The sequence below is a fragment of the Mauremys mutica genome, chromosome 1 (genome assembly GCF_020497125.1).
Source record: "Mauremys mutica isolate MM-2020 ecotype Southern chromosome 1, ASM2049712v1, whole genome shotgun sequence".
Lineage (NCBI taxonomy): Eukaryota > Metazoa > Chordata > Testudines > Geoemydidae > Mauremys > Mauremys mutica.
Genome location: NC_059072.1, coordinates 84,812,975 through 84,828,890, shown reverse-complemented (window position 1 = coordinate 84,828,890; position 15,916 = coordinate 84,812,975). Strand labels below are relative to the sequence as shown.

Below are 15,916 nucleotides of genomic sequence, written 5' to 3'. Positions count from 1 at the left end.
GAATATAATCCATAAAACATTTTACTATCATTTAGGTTCCAATCCTGCAATGAAAACCATGTTAGTAAAGGTAAAACACAGTTCTTGCTGCAGGATATAAGTCTTATTTTGCCAATTCTAGATTTGTTTTAATTATTTCTAGTTTACACGCTGTGCTATCTGGCCATGCCCCTCTCATCTTTGTCACCAAGAAATTAAAAATACCTTTAGTCCCAGTTTAGTCAGTGTTAAGATTATGGTGAATTATGTTTTACAGTTTTATCTCCATTGATATTTTGGATTCTATTGCTTTAAGAATAAGAGGAGGCACAGACCAGATTTCATATACCTCATATTTTGCTTTGAAAACATGAGCAAACTTGAACTTCAAATTTTAAACTCCTCTTTGTTAAAAAGGAGTTTCCCATTGCAGAAATGGCATTGCTTTTTATAGAAAAATTAACAAAACATTGCACTTCTTTTTTCAAAATAGGCCCATTTTCAAGTAAATCAGCCAATGTGAAAAAACATCACATTTTCTGTAAAGTCATAATTTGTTACAAATATTACATGCACATATAAATGCATCTCCATAAGAAACATTAATAACTATATTGCTTACAAATGATAAAAGGATAAAAATGGAAAAAATGTTTTCAAGTTTAAAGTGCTTATTACAAACAATGAAGAATAAAAATAACTTCTTAATTATACCTATTATTTTATCAGTATTGGATTTTAAAGAAAAGAAACATTGACAACAAAAGCAAAATCCAGTTTTCCTACCTTCCCTGTAGGCATTCTTTGTTGTCCAACATGAAATTATAGGGTAGAGAAAAAAAGGATCTTCTTGTCCTGTAATCTCTGGTCCAGTACCTAGATTGATGATCAAGTTAAATAAAATCCATAGGACAACTAATAACACAAGAATGGTATGATTTTTTCTTGAACTGCAGTTGAAGACCAGAAAACACCCTCCTTTAGCCCATACTGTATGCCAGGGGTGGGCAAACTTTTTGGCCCAAGGGCCACATTGGGGTTGCGCAACTGTATGCAGGGCCAAGTAGGGAAGGCTGTTCCTCCCCAAACAGCCTGCCCCCCGTTCCCTATCCGCCCCTCCCACTTCCTGGCCCCTGACTGTCCCCCTCAGAATCCCTGACCCATCCACCCCCCCACTCCTTGTCCCCTGACCCCCAGGACCCCTGCTTCCTATCCAATCCCCCTGCTCAATGTCTCCTGACTGCCTCGACCCCTATCCACACCCCCGCCCCTTGACAGCCCCTCCGGGACTCCCACCCCCTATCCAACCGCCCTCTGTTCCTTGTCCCCTGACCACCACCTCCCAGGACCCCCCACCCCTAACTGCCACCCAGGATCTCATCCCCTTATCCAACCCCCCTCTCGCCGCTCCCTGTCCCCTGACTGCCCTCCCAACCTATATCCACATCCTCGCTCCCTGACAGGCCCCCCAGGACTCCTACTCCCAACCCTCCCTGTTCCCCATTCCCTGACCGCCCCCCCCGAACTTCCACCCCATCCAACCGCCCCCTCCTCCCTGACTGTCCCCAAGGACTCCCCGCTCCCTTACCCAACCACCCCGCTCCCCACCCCCTTACCAGCAGCAGAAGCTCGCAGCCACAACACCTGGCCAGAGCCAGCTGCACTCCCCAAGCTGCCCAGCGGGAGTGGCGGGCCAGAGTGCGGCCTGCACGGCGGCATGGCTGCAGGGGAAGGGGGACAGCGGGGAAGTGGCTGGGGACTAGGCTCCCCAGCCGGGATCTCAGGGGCCAGGCAGGACGGTTCCCGCAGGCCGGATGTGGCCGGTGGGCCGTAGTTTGCCCACATCTGCTGTATGCTATAAAGATTTCTCACTACTATCACTACTTTTAGAATTCTTGTTCTTCTAACCTTTTCAGGAAAAGCAAGGGAAGTTATCTACAAACAGATGAAACAGGCTAAATATTTTGAAGGCAATGTCTTTCAATGATCAACACTGGTCACATTTCTTGAATATGAGAGTTACCCCATGGTAGTTCATAAAGGCAAACAACTGTAACTCTTTTATATATCACTATGACAGGGTGAACTCACCCCGCACTGGACGGGGAAGGGTTAACGCCTCACTGTGGGTGGAGGTCACATGCCTACTGGGTAAACTCCAAGTGTAGCACCAGTATAAGAAGGAGCAGTGCAGCTCAGTCTGGGCTGACTGCTGGAGAGGAAGGATGCTCCTTGCTGGCTCCTGCCCACGAACAACTGCAGTCCCAGACCGTGGAAGCCAGAGGTGCCGAGACCCAAGCAGATGTCCAGCTACCTGTGGACACCCCAGGGAGATCTGAGCTACAGGGAGCTGCATTGGCCAAGGAACCCAGAGACCCTGAAAATGCACAGACCACCACCACCACAAATATCATGGTAGGAACTAGCCATTGTCTCAATGATGGTCAGCGTGTTGCGGATGGATCCCTGCTGACGCAGCGGTGGACACACTTGCCACTGACAGATGGAGGATGGTGGCCCACACACCCCAATTGGCCAGGAGGCCACACAGCCCCACCTGGAGGCAAACTCAGGATATCTTTATTGACTTTAGTTGCTAGGCCTCCCTGTCCTGTGAACCCAAGGTATCTCTAACTCTGGCCGCAAGGCCTCACTGCCCTGTCAGCCCAGAGTAGTTCTAGTGACACTGGCCAATAGGCCTCACTGTCCTGTGAACCAGGGAAACTCTATGGACTCCAGCTCTTAGGCCTCACTGCCCTGCGAAGAAGGGCTACTTCACTGAATCAGCATGAGGCCCTATTACCCTGTGGATAAGGGTGATTATATAGACTTTGGCCAGGAGGCCTTACAGCCCTGTGGATCAGGGCAACTCTATTGACTTTGACCCCTAGGACTCACTGTCCAGAGACAGAGGGTAACCCAAAGGACGGGATGAACTCACCCCGCACTGGATGGGGTCCCCCCACTTCACCTCAATAACATCTTAGACAAAAGCAACCCCAGTTGAGCAACACCAGACCTCAAGCAAGACCTGATCAGGGTTGAGAGTATGGGCTGAGGAGTTTGTGGATTGAAGAAACAGGGGCTAAGAGTTTGTGTTTGTAGTCTGTTTGTGTGTGTGTATGTTAGAGCAGAAAGTCCACAGAAAGCTGGAGAAGCAGCTGCGAGAAGAACCCTGAAGGGAAGCAGAAAGACAAAGCTTCTGGGAGATGCACTGTGAGGGGGTTTTGATAAAAGAAACTCCCTGCTGTTGTTTTCACTGTGTTCAGAAAAGCAGGATTATACATCAAAGCCTATACCTGGCTTGTATCATCAATTTTTCCTCCTAATGGAACAGGTACTAACATCTCAAGCCAAATGAGCAACAATACCTATTTTAGGTACTTATGTAGCCACCATTGCAATACCTCTGAGCACCTCACAATCTTCAATGTACTTATCTTCATAATACTTTTGTGAGGCAGAGCAGTGCTATTATTCCCACTTTATAAATGATGACCTGAGGCACAAAGAGAGTAAGTGACTTGACCAAGGTCACACAGGAAGTCTGTAGCAGAGCAAGGAACTGAACATGGGTCTCCAAACTCCCAGGCCAGTGCTCCACCACTGGACATCCTTCCTCTCCTATATACAACTATATTAATGATTATGCTATGCAATTTGCTGTTATAATAGCATGATTCAGGTAAATAGTTTTCAGATCTATTTATTTTATGCTTAGCTGATTTAAGATACCCAGGTCAATAATTCAAAGTTATATTTCAGGCTTCTTTTTTTTTACATATTGCATTAATGAAGATTTTTGCTTTTCTTTTTTTAAAACTTTGCCTGTATTTTCCATACACAAATACAAGCAGATAGCTATATAGCAAGACTGAGTGCAATTTTTCAGACATATCTTGCCAATACCTATAGACTACTTTCTGTCTTATTGAGGTACGCACATTTGACAGTAGTCTACATGAATATATTATGTACCTAAACCCAGAAAGGATCTACAAGGCAACCCCTTTCCTAGAGATAAAACGGATAAAAATTAAATAAAACAGAGATACAAATGTGGGGAAAAGAACTGGCATAAGACCTAGATGCCATAATTACTATGGCATGTATGTCTTTCATTCAGATCAGATCAGATATTATATCTTTTCTATTTGTTCCTGTTAGTTCAAGTTAGTTTCTTGCTTTAAGCCAGCCGAGGAGGCAGCAGCATCTATTTTAATCATCTGGAAAAGATCCTTTTAGACATTAGAAAAGAGGATGCAACAATTTCTTGATGTTGATTATGAGCACTATCTCTTCTAATACAATCAATACACACAACCTGAGTGAACGTGGAGCGTTAATACCCAGCACTGATGAAAGTGCTTTAAATATACTGCTTCAGTAATATACTATGTAGTTTTAGAAAGTGGCATAGGAAAAACTGGCGCTCTCTTGTCTCCGCTTCCCTTTGGTGTGTTTGACATGATCAGCTTTAAATAAGCATTTTGGGGTCCAATAGTGTCTGCTTAAAATTTTAATTTGAGAAAATCTTCAAGAGAGGGAGAGCCTGAATTGCCCTTTGTGTTGAGGCAGATGGTTTCCAGGTTTCTAGTGAAAAAGGCGCATTCAGTTCTTTTCCCAATTTCCCTCTTAGATTGTCATCAGTGGGATGCTTCACAGTGTAGATCCACTTACAAGAATTTCCCTCAGAGTGGTTTTTGTTACCATATTTGTTAATAATGTGCTCTAGCATAGAGCACACTGTGCTAGATGATCTAACTGTATTCATTAGGCTAGCTGTTAGCTGGCATCTAGCATTTGTTATAAATGCAGTCAACAGGAGACTTGTCTTTTGCTTTGTATTATGTCTTTTATTCTGAATATCCTTTTTCCTAACCAAAGATTTGTAAATGTTCCTTTATCTTAAACATTTCAGATTTAGATTTTGTGTTTATTCATTTAAATTTTGCAGATACACCTGCATAATCAAGCACCACATTTTAGTAGCACTTTGGCTAGTGAGTACTGCACATCGAATTGTTGATCAAAATGTTGTCTTCTGTAATGTTGTACAGTATTTTATTAAATGAGCTATTTAATTTGAATTTAACTTGCATACCTCATTAGAATTCATAACGACAGAAAAGGATTGAGAGATGAAGAAAGAAATCTTCAAATAAGCCTGAAATATGTATTCTATTTGAGGATTGTGAAAGAGAATGACCGCATCGCACCTTTAAGCAGGGTGGGTGGGTGGGTATTTGGCTGGCTGGCCGAATGAAGAGAATTCTGCTTTGATTGGCGGGGGAGGGAAGAGGAAAACTGCTGCAAAAAGGGTGAGCGTGGTCACTGATACATCCCGTGGGAATGAAGGGTTTAAAAGGGGCAGCTCTGTGCCTAAATCCTCCTCTTTACCCAGAGCATGCTGAGGTACATAACAGTTAACGTTCTGAGGAATCTAAGCGGCCTTGCTCAAAGCAGCATTCTTAATAGCAATTTTGGTGCTTTTGGGATCAGCGATCTAATCCCTGGGTTCTGTAGGGCACTGCGGGGGGAGAGGGAAGGAGGGGCTTGGAATTGTGTGATGTACACTGTCAGGTACAAGCAGGAATATTAAACTTGCGATGGTCAACAACTGATCAAGAAGGCTGGGGAACATCTGTTATCTTCCAGAAAAGCTGTAAGCTTGGTTCTTCCCAGCAGTGGTACAGCTGGGTATGGAGACACAGGCAATTCTGGCAGTTGGGCGTTGGCATTCAGACACATACAATACGTGTGTGCAACTTTGGGTGGTGAGTCGATATTAACGTGTTGTGATTTCATTCCAGATGTTGGAAGACCGGCCATGGAGGCAGTGGTGTGGATCTGTGGGCACAGGATTGGCAGTTTTTTGGGTTTTTTTTAAGCACATAGGCAGACCAGGATCCAGTGACAGGGCGAGCCTACATTGGCATGGAAGGAGAAGCATGTTATTGGGCCAGCTACCACTGCTGTGCGCCATAGGGGCCCATCAGCAGTCACCAACATGATGTGGCACACCTTGGAAAACATTATTTGGGAATGTGTAAAGGGGTTCAATTACTGCCCAGAACAAGAAGGGACTTGATGCAGACCTGTGTTGCGAACATGCATTAACACAGGGTCTGACTGGGAGCACAGGGCGCCACCTTGTGGACAAGGCATGACAGATACGAACAGAGGGTTGGTCAAATTCCTTGGGTTCATAAAAAGCTCACCACTTTGGACATTCTGAGGGCACCACATTATACAGGAAAGATGAAGTTGGAGCCCATTTGTTTTGGCTGGGGCACTAAGAGATGGGTTTGGGCTGCGGGGGAGGCAGCCAAGCTAATTGCTGGCACCTCCTTGTGGTGGATGTCCAGTGCAGGTACTCCATAGGAAAGGTATACAGTGACCAGGAAAATGGCTTAGAAAAGGACTTAAAATGACGGTTCATTAAAAGGAACAAACGGGGGGCGGTTGGGAACTTCTATGATTGGTACAGCAGGGAGCCAACCCCCTATTTTTATAGTCCACCTTAACCCTGTAACAAGGAGGGTGGATGGTAAGGTCCTGGCAATGGATTTGCTGGCGGGACCTGGCTAGAAAAAGAGGGGGATCTGGTAGAAGTCCCTCTGGTAATTACAGAATAAACATAGGGTTACCTGCACTGTACACTTTTATCTGCCGGGAAGTCCCAGACATCTAATAATACAGTTGCGGCCTGATTAAACCCATGTCAAATATCTCCTGTCCTTCTTTCAGCATAGCCGGACAAATAACCCTTCCTTATCTGATCCAACATAAGGAGCAGCTAAATATTTCAGTTGTTATTATTATGAATTATTTATGTATTTGTATGGCTCCACTCTGCTAGGTGATATACAAACACAGAAAAAAAGACAATGACCAAAGAGTCACATGTGACTAATAATTAGTGACTGTAGACTAATAGACTCTGAAAGACTAGACTTTTAAAATTTAGTATTTTTATGGGTTGGGTCAATTATATTTACTAAAACTTACTGCTGCAGGCACTCCTGCAGGAACCTTAAGCTCAGAATGGCCATAAATCATTGGCTTCTCAAACTAGATTGCTCTGAAAAAAAATCATATAGGCAGTCTGAACAGCTTGAGGAGGTAGGATATAGCATAGAGCCCCAATACAACTGATAGAGCTTTTAAGCTTGTTAGTGTGTTTGCTTGAATGCAGCAATCGTGGTTGTTAATGAGGAATGAGATATTACCATTGAAAGAAAGGAAAGACTTGGTGAAAACAATGCCATATGGTACTGCCAACCTAAATGAAGCAACAGAAATCATATATTTGGCTGGTTATATTGTGTGCCTCATTTTCCCTCTTAAAAAGGGCCAAAGAACGCATGAGTACTTATTTGGCAAAACCATTCTTGAACGCAAACCATGAGAAACAGTAGAGAAAGAAGGTAAAAAATACTTTGCTAAAACATCTACCTGGTCTTGTCAGTTTGAGCAGGTTTGATTCCAGAGCTGCTAGGTTCTCAGCTGCTTTTTCAACTGCAGCTGCTTGTGACTTCTTTTTACTGTAAGGACTCTAAGAATATCAAGTTATAAATTATTAATACTTAGAAAATTTATGTAGCTGTAGACAGCAGGTCAATGGCAGAGTCAGGAATAAATCCCAAGTCTCTTAATTCCCTGTTTGGTGTCCTAATCAATATTTGTTATTTATGTTTTTAATGTAATTTTTTCCAGTGACAACTTCAGATATGAAATAAACTCCACGTAAATTGTGATTTACAGATATCAACTTACTGTATATTGAATTATTTGGATATAATGAAACGAAATCAAAAGAGAAAGTTAAAATGGCTTAGGATCTTGCCAGAACTGTAATTTTTTAAAACATATTTAGGGGGAAATCCACTTAAAAATATTTGTGGCTTCCTGTCCCTTGCAAACCCTGATGAGCTCTCTCATGGGCCTCTAATTTTCCTCACCTATTGGGGGGATATATCCTGCACCAATTACTACTGTCTAAAGGCTAAAGTGTGACTTATTTGCATGGGGAGATAACTGGTTTGTATTTGTTTGGCAACTTGGGTGAACAAGAAAGAATTTTCTGCCCATCTGTCAGTTCTGCTGGGGGTGGCAGGCTGCTTACAATGTGTCTGTTGCAGCTACAAGGTGGTTCCCTATAGTTTGTGAAGATGGGCTTTTGCCACTTCTGAGAAGTGTTTTTATAAGGCTGAGAGTGTGACCTTTGGAACTAGCTGTCCCCAGTTCTCTCCTTAGCTAACAGATCCACTTCAGAGCTCAATTAGAAAATAGTTGCTTTGAGTTGTGTGTTTCTTTCCTGTCTGAATCAGTCACCTCGGGAATAACTTATTCCCTTAATTAGGGCACTGAAGCGGCTAACTGACATGTTCTATGATTCTCACAGTATCATGGCCAGAAGATTGATTGACATATTTCATTTGGGTGGAATGAGCTAACTGCTCCACTCCCAGTAAGGGAGAAATCTAAATATTAGTCAGATTACATCTCCCATGAAATGCCTTGCACTCACCACTTGGTGAGGGGAGGCAGAGCATTAGAGAGGTCTGTGTTTGCAGAGCATCATGGAAACTGTAGTCCTGCTAGGGAGCCCAGTGAGGAGAATGGGGACCTAAGGCAATTAAACTATAACTCACAAAGCACCACAACACTATATTTGAATAGAAATACTTCAGATTTTAGACATAATATTTTGTTTTTTGGACAAAAATCAGAACCTTTTAGGATTCTGGACATTTGATTTTTTTGACCAAAAAAATCTTAATTATCTTCAGAAACTGGATACATTTTGTATGCTTGGTGGGGGGGAAGGGAGGACTGCTGGGAGAAGCCTGCCAGAAACTCAGTCAGCAATAGCACAGGGGGAAAAAAGCTGAATCAGGACCTGGTGACTCTGATGTCATCCTTGTCCAAATGGTTTGTACAGCTTTCTCTCTGGACATTCTTCTCCCTATGCTGACTGGCTGTTTGCCCCCACTTCCACCAACCTCCTCCTTCAGGCTCTTTATTTCAGCCTGACTTCACCTGCCCTCCATAACCCTCATTCTTCCCCCTCCTTTTAATGTCCCATCTACTTTCCTTATCTCTCTTTTCAGCTAATCCTCTTCCCACCCACCACCACCACCACCAAACTAAACAGGAAAAAAATAAAAGAGAAACAAACAAAAAGTTGTGGAACTAACAGAACAGTTGCCTCTATATTGCATCTGTTCCCTCCAACCTTTTGACTATCTTCTCTATTTAGGTTGTAAGCTCTTCAGAGCTGGGACTGTCTCTTATTCTATGTTCGTACAGTGCCAAGCATAATCTTTGCTGGGATCCCCAGGCTCTACAATACTACTACTACTAACAGGATGTAGCTAAAAATGAGGGAATATCCCTCAAATAGGAAGCATCAATTGCAGAGGCTAATTCGGGCTGACCTGAACATTTATGGTACCAACTGCTGTTACGTTCAGTAGGATTTTTTTCAGTGGGCAGTAAGTATAAAAATCAAAAAGCCCTCTCTCCTTAGCTCTTAAATATCACAGTCCAAGGGTAGAGAGCTGTGGTCCGCAGATTTGAGTCAGCACTTTTCATACCATCTGTGACTGACCTGGAGATGCTTTGTCATAACTTATGAATACTCTATGTTGACATGCTTACTTGTCAGGGAGGAGTTCTATAGGACTATAATGGTTTAATACAACATGAGGCTGTCAGGAAGGGAAAGAATGGCTCAGAATAGGCCACCTTTCCACAAACAATTGAGGGCTGTTAAAGAGCAATGCCAGGATTATTAACTTGGAAGATTTTGCCACCTATTTAGTCAGCTATAAAATGGTTTGTATCAGGGCAAAATAAGCCTTCAAACACAGGAGATCAAAAGACTTCTGGCAGATTTCAAACGGAATGCTCTTTAACGGGGGGCAGCTGTTTGCAGGAACCAGGCAGAGACAAAAGCACCCACTGGAATCTCTGAAGATGCTTGACCTTCCTACACTACTATCAGAGGTAGTAAGCCTGTAGGTAAGAAAGACGTATGTAGACTGTTGTTTTAAAATCCTTTTCTCTAAATCCTTTGTTTCTACTGATAAATAAACAGATTTTTAAAATCCGAAGTACTGTCTGGTCACAGACTCCTGAAGGGGAGCAAAACAAGTACCTAAACTCAGTCAGTCCCGTAGGGTAAGCATGATTGATATACAGGGTACTGTAGCCAAGGGCCCAGTGGGAAAGTGGAATTGCAAAATTCCCCACCCTGGAATAGATGAAGGCACAAGGCCTAAGACTTGAGAGGTGCTCTCCGAGAGACCAAAAATGGGACATAGGTGCAACTAGCCATTTAACTGTGACACCATCTTCTTCCCTCCTGAGAAGGGCTTTAAATCATGACCTTCAGGAGTGAGAGACAAAGGGAGGAACAATGGTATATTTTATGTCTCTTTAAGGAAGGCTGATAGGAGCCCACCCCTCCAGAGGACCATGAACATGACTGATGATTGCAAGGCTCACTCCAGTCTTCCAGATCCTATGAAGTACCGAGACTGCATGATAACCTCAAGGGAGGACATATCCAGAGCCAATTCCTGTGTTATCCTCTTGCAGCCCCAGGCAGAAATGCACTCAAGCCTGAGAGGGATGAGGTGGTCTGTGGGGAAGGAAGATGCCATTAACAGCACCTCTGAAGATGTGCAGCAGCAGCAATGAGAAAGCTAAGTTTCTCCAGTTCAATATACTTGGGATACTACTTTTTCAGAGTTTCTTTAGCTCGGCAGTTTCACCAGTTATTTATTTCTCTGTCATTTATAGTGTTTCTGAAGACATGATATGAAGTGCAGTATTCAACTAGGAAAATTGTTTGATTAAAATTAATTTCAACTTTCCATGGATGTAAGTGATCTTCTGTGTGATCTCTGATATGTTAAAGAATGTTGCATGTCTTTAAATTTCTTACACTATCTCATATCAGCAATGTTTTGATAGGGTGCTATTATGCAACATCCTACTTATAGAAAAGAAAGGGAAAATGAAAAAAGATTACCTCATCTTCTGTTTCTGTGTCAACTTGCATTTCTTCAATACTATTGAATTTAGACTGTCCATGGGATGTTTGTGAAGAATCCAACAACTTTTTCCCATAGTTAATAATAATTAATGCTAGTTCATATTCTTTCCATGAACGCAGTACCTGTTAAATATCTATTAATTAATTTTTTCTTTTACATAACATTTATATTTTTCCTTCATTGTTTATAACTGGGAAATATATGAATATTATACCGATATTAGCCAATGACTAAAAGTCCGCAAGTAATTATAAAGTATAGTGCAATAATATCAAAGTTTATTGATGAGCAATTGTAAGCTTGAATAGTTTAGATTGGAATTTTCAAATCTTCCTGTCCAAGTGCCTAAATCTGTAGTTATGAATCTCAGTTTATACACCCTCCTTTGCATGTAGATTTTCAAAGCTGTAGTAGGCACATTGCTACTTTGAAAATCTGATTTGATATTTACACACTAACCCTTTTCTTCCATTACCAGGTGTTGTCTGCATTCCCCAGAGACAGTCTCTTCTTCACAAGTACCTAACAACTTAGGTATGCCCTGAATTAGTCTAACTTTTCAGCAACGTGCTCTGGCTAGGTGCATTCCCACCTACTTTAAAAATACTCTACTGTGCACTTAACCTCTTGACCAGGCCCATAATTCAAAATACGAGGTGCATCACCCATCCACCCTAAATGTTCAACAGCCTTGCAGGCACTTTGAATCAAATGTTGACAATTCGTTGTATGCCTATGTTCCACCTCAAGATTTAATTAGGCTCCTCTGTCCCTATTAAGGCATATAAAATGCATTAAAAATTCCAGCCATAGTTCCAGTTTCTATTTACTAAACCAACACTTTCAAACTAGGGTACCTAAAGTTAGGCTCCTAAACTCTTATATAGGAATCTAAATAAAGTAAGTGGCCTAATATTCAAATGTGCTGAGCAGCTGCAGCTCCACTGAAGTAAATAAAGAACTTCAGGTGCACAGCAACTCTGAAAATAGGCCACTTATTTATGTTCCTGAATATGGATGTAGGTGAATGACCGGAAGCTCTTACATTTGTAAATTCTGGGCTATGATTTATTAGAAAATAAGGTGAGTTAGACTTAATGTCAGAAATGACTTATTCACCCGGGGGGCTATTTGTATGTAAAACTGTTTACCTTTCATCATAGTGGGACCAGAAGGTAGACTAGTGGCAATTTCCACACTAAGTTTTCTAAAAGAATGAGGAGTACTTGTGGCACCTTAAAGACTAAAATGTATTTAGGCATAAGCTTTCGTGGGCTAAAGCCCACTTCATCAGATGCATTCACTGGAAAATACAGTAGGAAGATATATATATATATATACACACACACAGAATATGAAAAAATGGGAGTTGCCATAACAACTCTAATGAGACTAATCAATTAAGGTGGGTTATTATCAGCAGAAGAAAAAAATGTTTGTAGTGATAATCAGGATGACCCATTTCAAACAGTTGACAAGAAGATGTGAGTAATAGTAGGGGAAAAATTAGCAAGGGGAAATAGTTTTTAGTTTGTGTAATGAACCATCCACTCCCAGTCTTTATTCAAGCCTAATTTAATGGTGTCCACTTTGCAAATTAATTCCAGTTCTGCAATTTCTCATTGGAGTCTTTTTTGAAGCTTTTTTGTTGAAGAATTGCAACTTTTAGGTCTGTAATTGAGTGTCCAGGGAGGTTGAAATATTCTCCAACTGGTTTTTGAACGTTATAATTCTTGACGTCTGATTTGTGTCCATTTATTCTTTTGCATAGAGACTGTCTGGTTTGGCCAATGTACATAGCAGAGGGGCATTGCTGGCACATGATGGCATATATCCACATAAGAGATCCACTTCCTGGACACTACAGTGCTAATAAGCGGTCACATAAACACCACCCTATACCGGAAACCTACTGACCGCTATACTTACCTACATGCCTCCAGCTTTCATCCAGACCACATCACACGATCCACTGACTACAGCCAAGCTCTAAGATACAACCACATTTGCTCCAATCTCTCAGACAGAAATGAACACCTATAAGATCTCTATCAAGCATTCTTAAAACTATAATACCTACCTGCTGAAGTGAAGAAACAGATTGACAGAGCAAGAAGGGTACCCAGAAGTCACCTACTACAGGACAGGCCCAATAAAGAAAGTAACAGAACGCCACTAGCTGTCACCTTCAGCCCCCAACTAAAACCTCCCCAGTGCATCACCAAGGATCTACAACATATCCTGAAGGACGATCCCTCACTTTCACAGATCTTGGGAGACAGGCCAGTCCTCGCTTACAGACAGCCCCCCAACCTGAAGCAAATACTCATCAGCAACCACACACCACACAACAAACACACTAATGCAGGAACCTATCCTTGCAACAAAGCCCGATGCCAACTCTAACCACATATCTATTCAAGGGACACCATCATAGGACCTAATCACATCAGCCACACCATCAGGGGCTCGTTCATCTGCACATCTACCAATGTGATATATGCCATCATGTGCCAGCAATGTACATTGGCCAAACCGGACAGTCTCTATGCAAAAGAATAAATGGACACAAATGGGACATCAAGAATTATAACATTCAAAAACCAGCCAGAGAACACTTCAATCTCCCTGGACACTCAATTACAGACCTAAAAGTCGCAATTCTTCAACAAAAAAAAACCTTCAAAAACAGACTCCAACGAGAAGCTGCAGATCTGGAATTAATATGCAAACTGGACACCATTAAATTAGGCTTGAATAAAGACGGTGAGTGAATGGGTCACTACACAAACTAAAAACTATTTCCCCTTGCTAGTTTTTCCCTTACTGTTACTCACACCTTCTTGTCAACTGCTTGAAATGAGGCATCCTGATTATCACTACAAACATTTTTTTTCTTCTGCTGATAATAGTCCATCTTAATTGATTAGTCTCGTTAGAGTTGGTATGGCAACCCCTATTTTTTCATGTTCTCTGTGTCTATATATCTTCCTACTGTATTTTCCACTGCATGCATCTGATGAAGTGGGTTTTAGCCCACAAAAGCTTATGCTCAATTAAATTTGTTAGTCTCTAAGGTGCCACAAGTACTCTTCATTCTTTTTGCTGATACTGACTAACATGGCTACCACTCTAAAACTATGTTTCTGTTAGTAGTAAGGCACTAAAAGTCATCTCTGTTAGACTAGATAGGGATACTTCACACTATAAAAATAAACACTCCATTTTATGACCTATTGTACCACAACTAAGATTTTTTTATTTCTAATACATAGTTCAATAAAGAATAAAATGTAAAGTTTGTGAAATCTACGTATCGCAAAGTACAAATGAAAATGAGGTCACTGATTTCATCCAGTAAGTAACAAATAAATAATAATCTATGCCCTGAACAAACTACTTAATGAAGTTTCTGATTTTTAAAACTTAAACCACAATGAACAGTATTTAGAAAATGTGCCCGTAAATGGTTTTTATACCACTATTTCTCACTTTAGGCTTTTATTCAAGTGTGCCAAACTTTTCTTAAGGTCAGATTAGTAAGATGAAGGTTTGTCTAATTTTTTCATGTTATCTACTGAGCCTTAAGTCTACAGTCCTAAACACAATAAAGTAAATACCTGTGCTGTATAAAAGGAGGAGCAAGCTATCATATGCTGAATACTCTCATAACAACCTGTCTGTTTCCTCTGTAAGGTAGAACTTGGGACTTCTTGCAGGACTGTTAGACACTTGATGAGGATCTGAAAGTACAAGGATTACAATATGAAGCCCTAAATCTGAAAAGATTTTCCAGGGTCAGTGCCTAGCAACATATCATCTTGTTATACTTGACTGTAAAACTTAAAAATAGTTTACTGAATACAGAGATCCTAGCCCCATTGAAACCAATAGTAAATGTGACCAAACTTTCACTCAAACTCTGCCTAAGGTAATAGATATAAAAGTTATAGATACATTATAGGTATTTTTGCTGTTTTAATTAGTCAGAAATAAAATAATTTATGATGTAGTATGAGATAACATACTCAGAGATAGATCTGTAGCAAATTGTTTTGAGCTGGTCAGAAATTTAAAGGAAAAACAAATTTTCACGTAATTATTTTTGTTTTCCAGTCAGCTCTAAACATAAGAGATGGATTCCCCCCGCCCTTGTTTAACAGATATGAAAAGTGCATATTACTAAATTGCTGTCCATTAGAATAAGGATCTGAACATGGAAGCCATGTTTCAATAGGCTGGTTGTGCATTTTGTATGATATCACTGCCAATGACTACCCAACTGAGACATTATCATTAGACAGATACAGTATGTGAACAGAATCCCTCTGCCTTTTCCCAGTGGCTCTCATCCCCGCTCTGGTTTTAACACAACAATTATGCTAGCTGTTTTAAGTTATTTAGCTCAGTCTAACCATAAACTGGAATCTAGTTTTGCTTTTATTTCTTGATCACGAGTTAGAGAGTCTTTGCTGCCAACAATATGTTTAACTGAATCCTTGAGAAAACTAAATAGTTTTATGCCAAACACAGAAATGGAGGTAAGGGGCTCAAGTAGTCATTCAGTTTTCATTTGGAAGATGCTTACTTTTAGAAAGGAGCTTTGTTTTTAAAAGAAAACCTCTCTCCATTGAAAACAGAAAGTGAATTATCAAGACACCATGGGACAAAGTTCTAGCTTAAAGAGAGATGATGACTAGGATATCAGAGTCAAGCACTCAAAAAACTGGCAAATACTCTCTTGTTTCCCTCAACACTACTGTTTGTAAATGGAATATAGTTAGAGGTTATGGCCCAGTGGTTTAAATCCACCATAGTACCCAATGAGCTCAATGGAATTACTCTGAATTTACACTAGAATATCTGAG

General features: G+C 41.1%; 1 protein-coding gene across 2 annotated transcripts in view; it reads right to left on the bottom strand.

Annotated features, from left to right (window-relative positions):
• Positions 1 to 15,916, bottom strand: part of CFAP54 (cilia and flagella associated protein 54) — a 220,844-nt gene that overhangs the window by 115,843 nt on the left and 89,085 nt on the right. For both annotated transcript variants that reach the window (XM_045000813.1, XM_045000816.1), the window contains exons 27-30: positions 14,669 to 14,791; positions 11,024 to 11,170; positions 7,438 to 7,537; positions 766 to 855 (exon numbers count right to left, since the gene is read on the bottom strand). In XM_045000813.1, the coding sequence (XP_044856748.1) occupies positions 766 to 855; positions 7,438 to 7,537; positions 11,024 to 11,170; positions 14,669 to 14,791 (460 nt within the window). The remainder of the gene's footprint in view (positions 1 to 765; positions 856 to 7,437; positions 7,538 to 11,023; positions 11,171 to 14,668; positions 14,792 to 15,916) is intronic.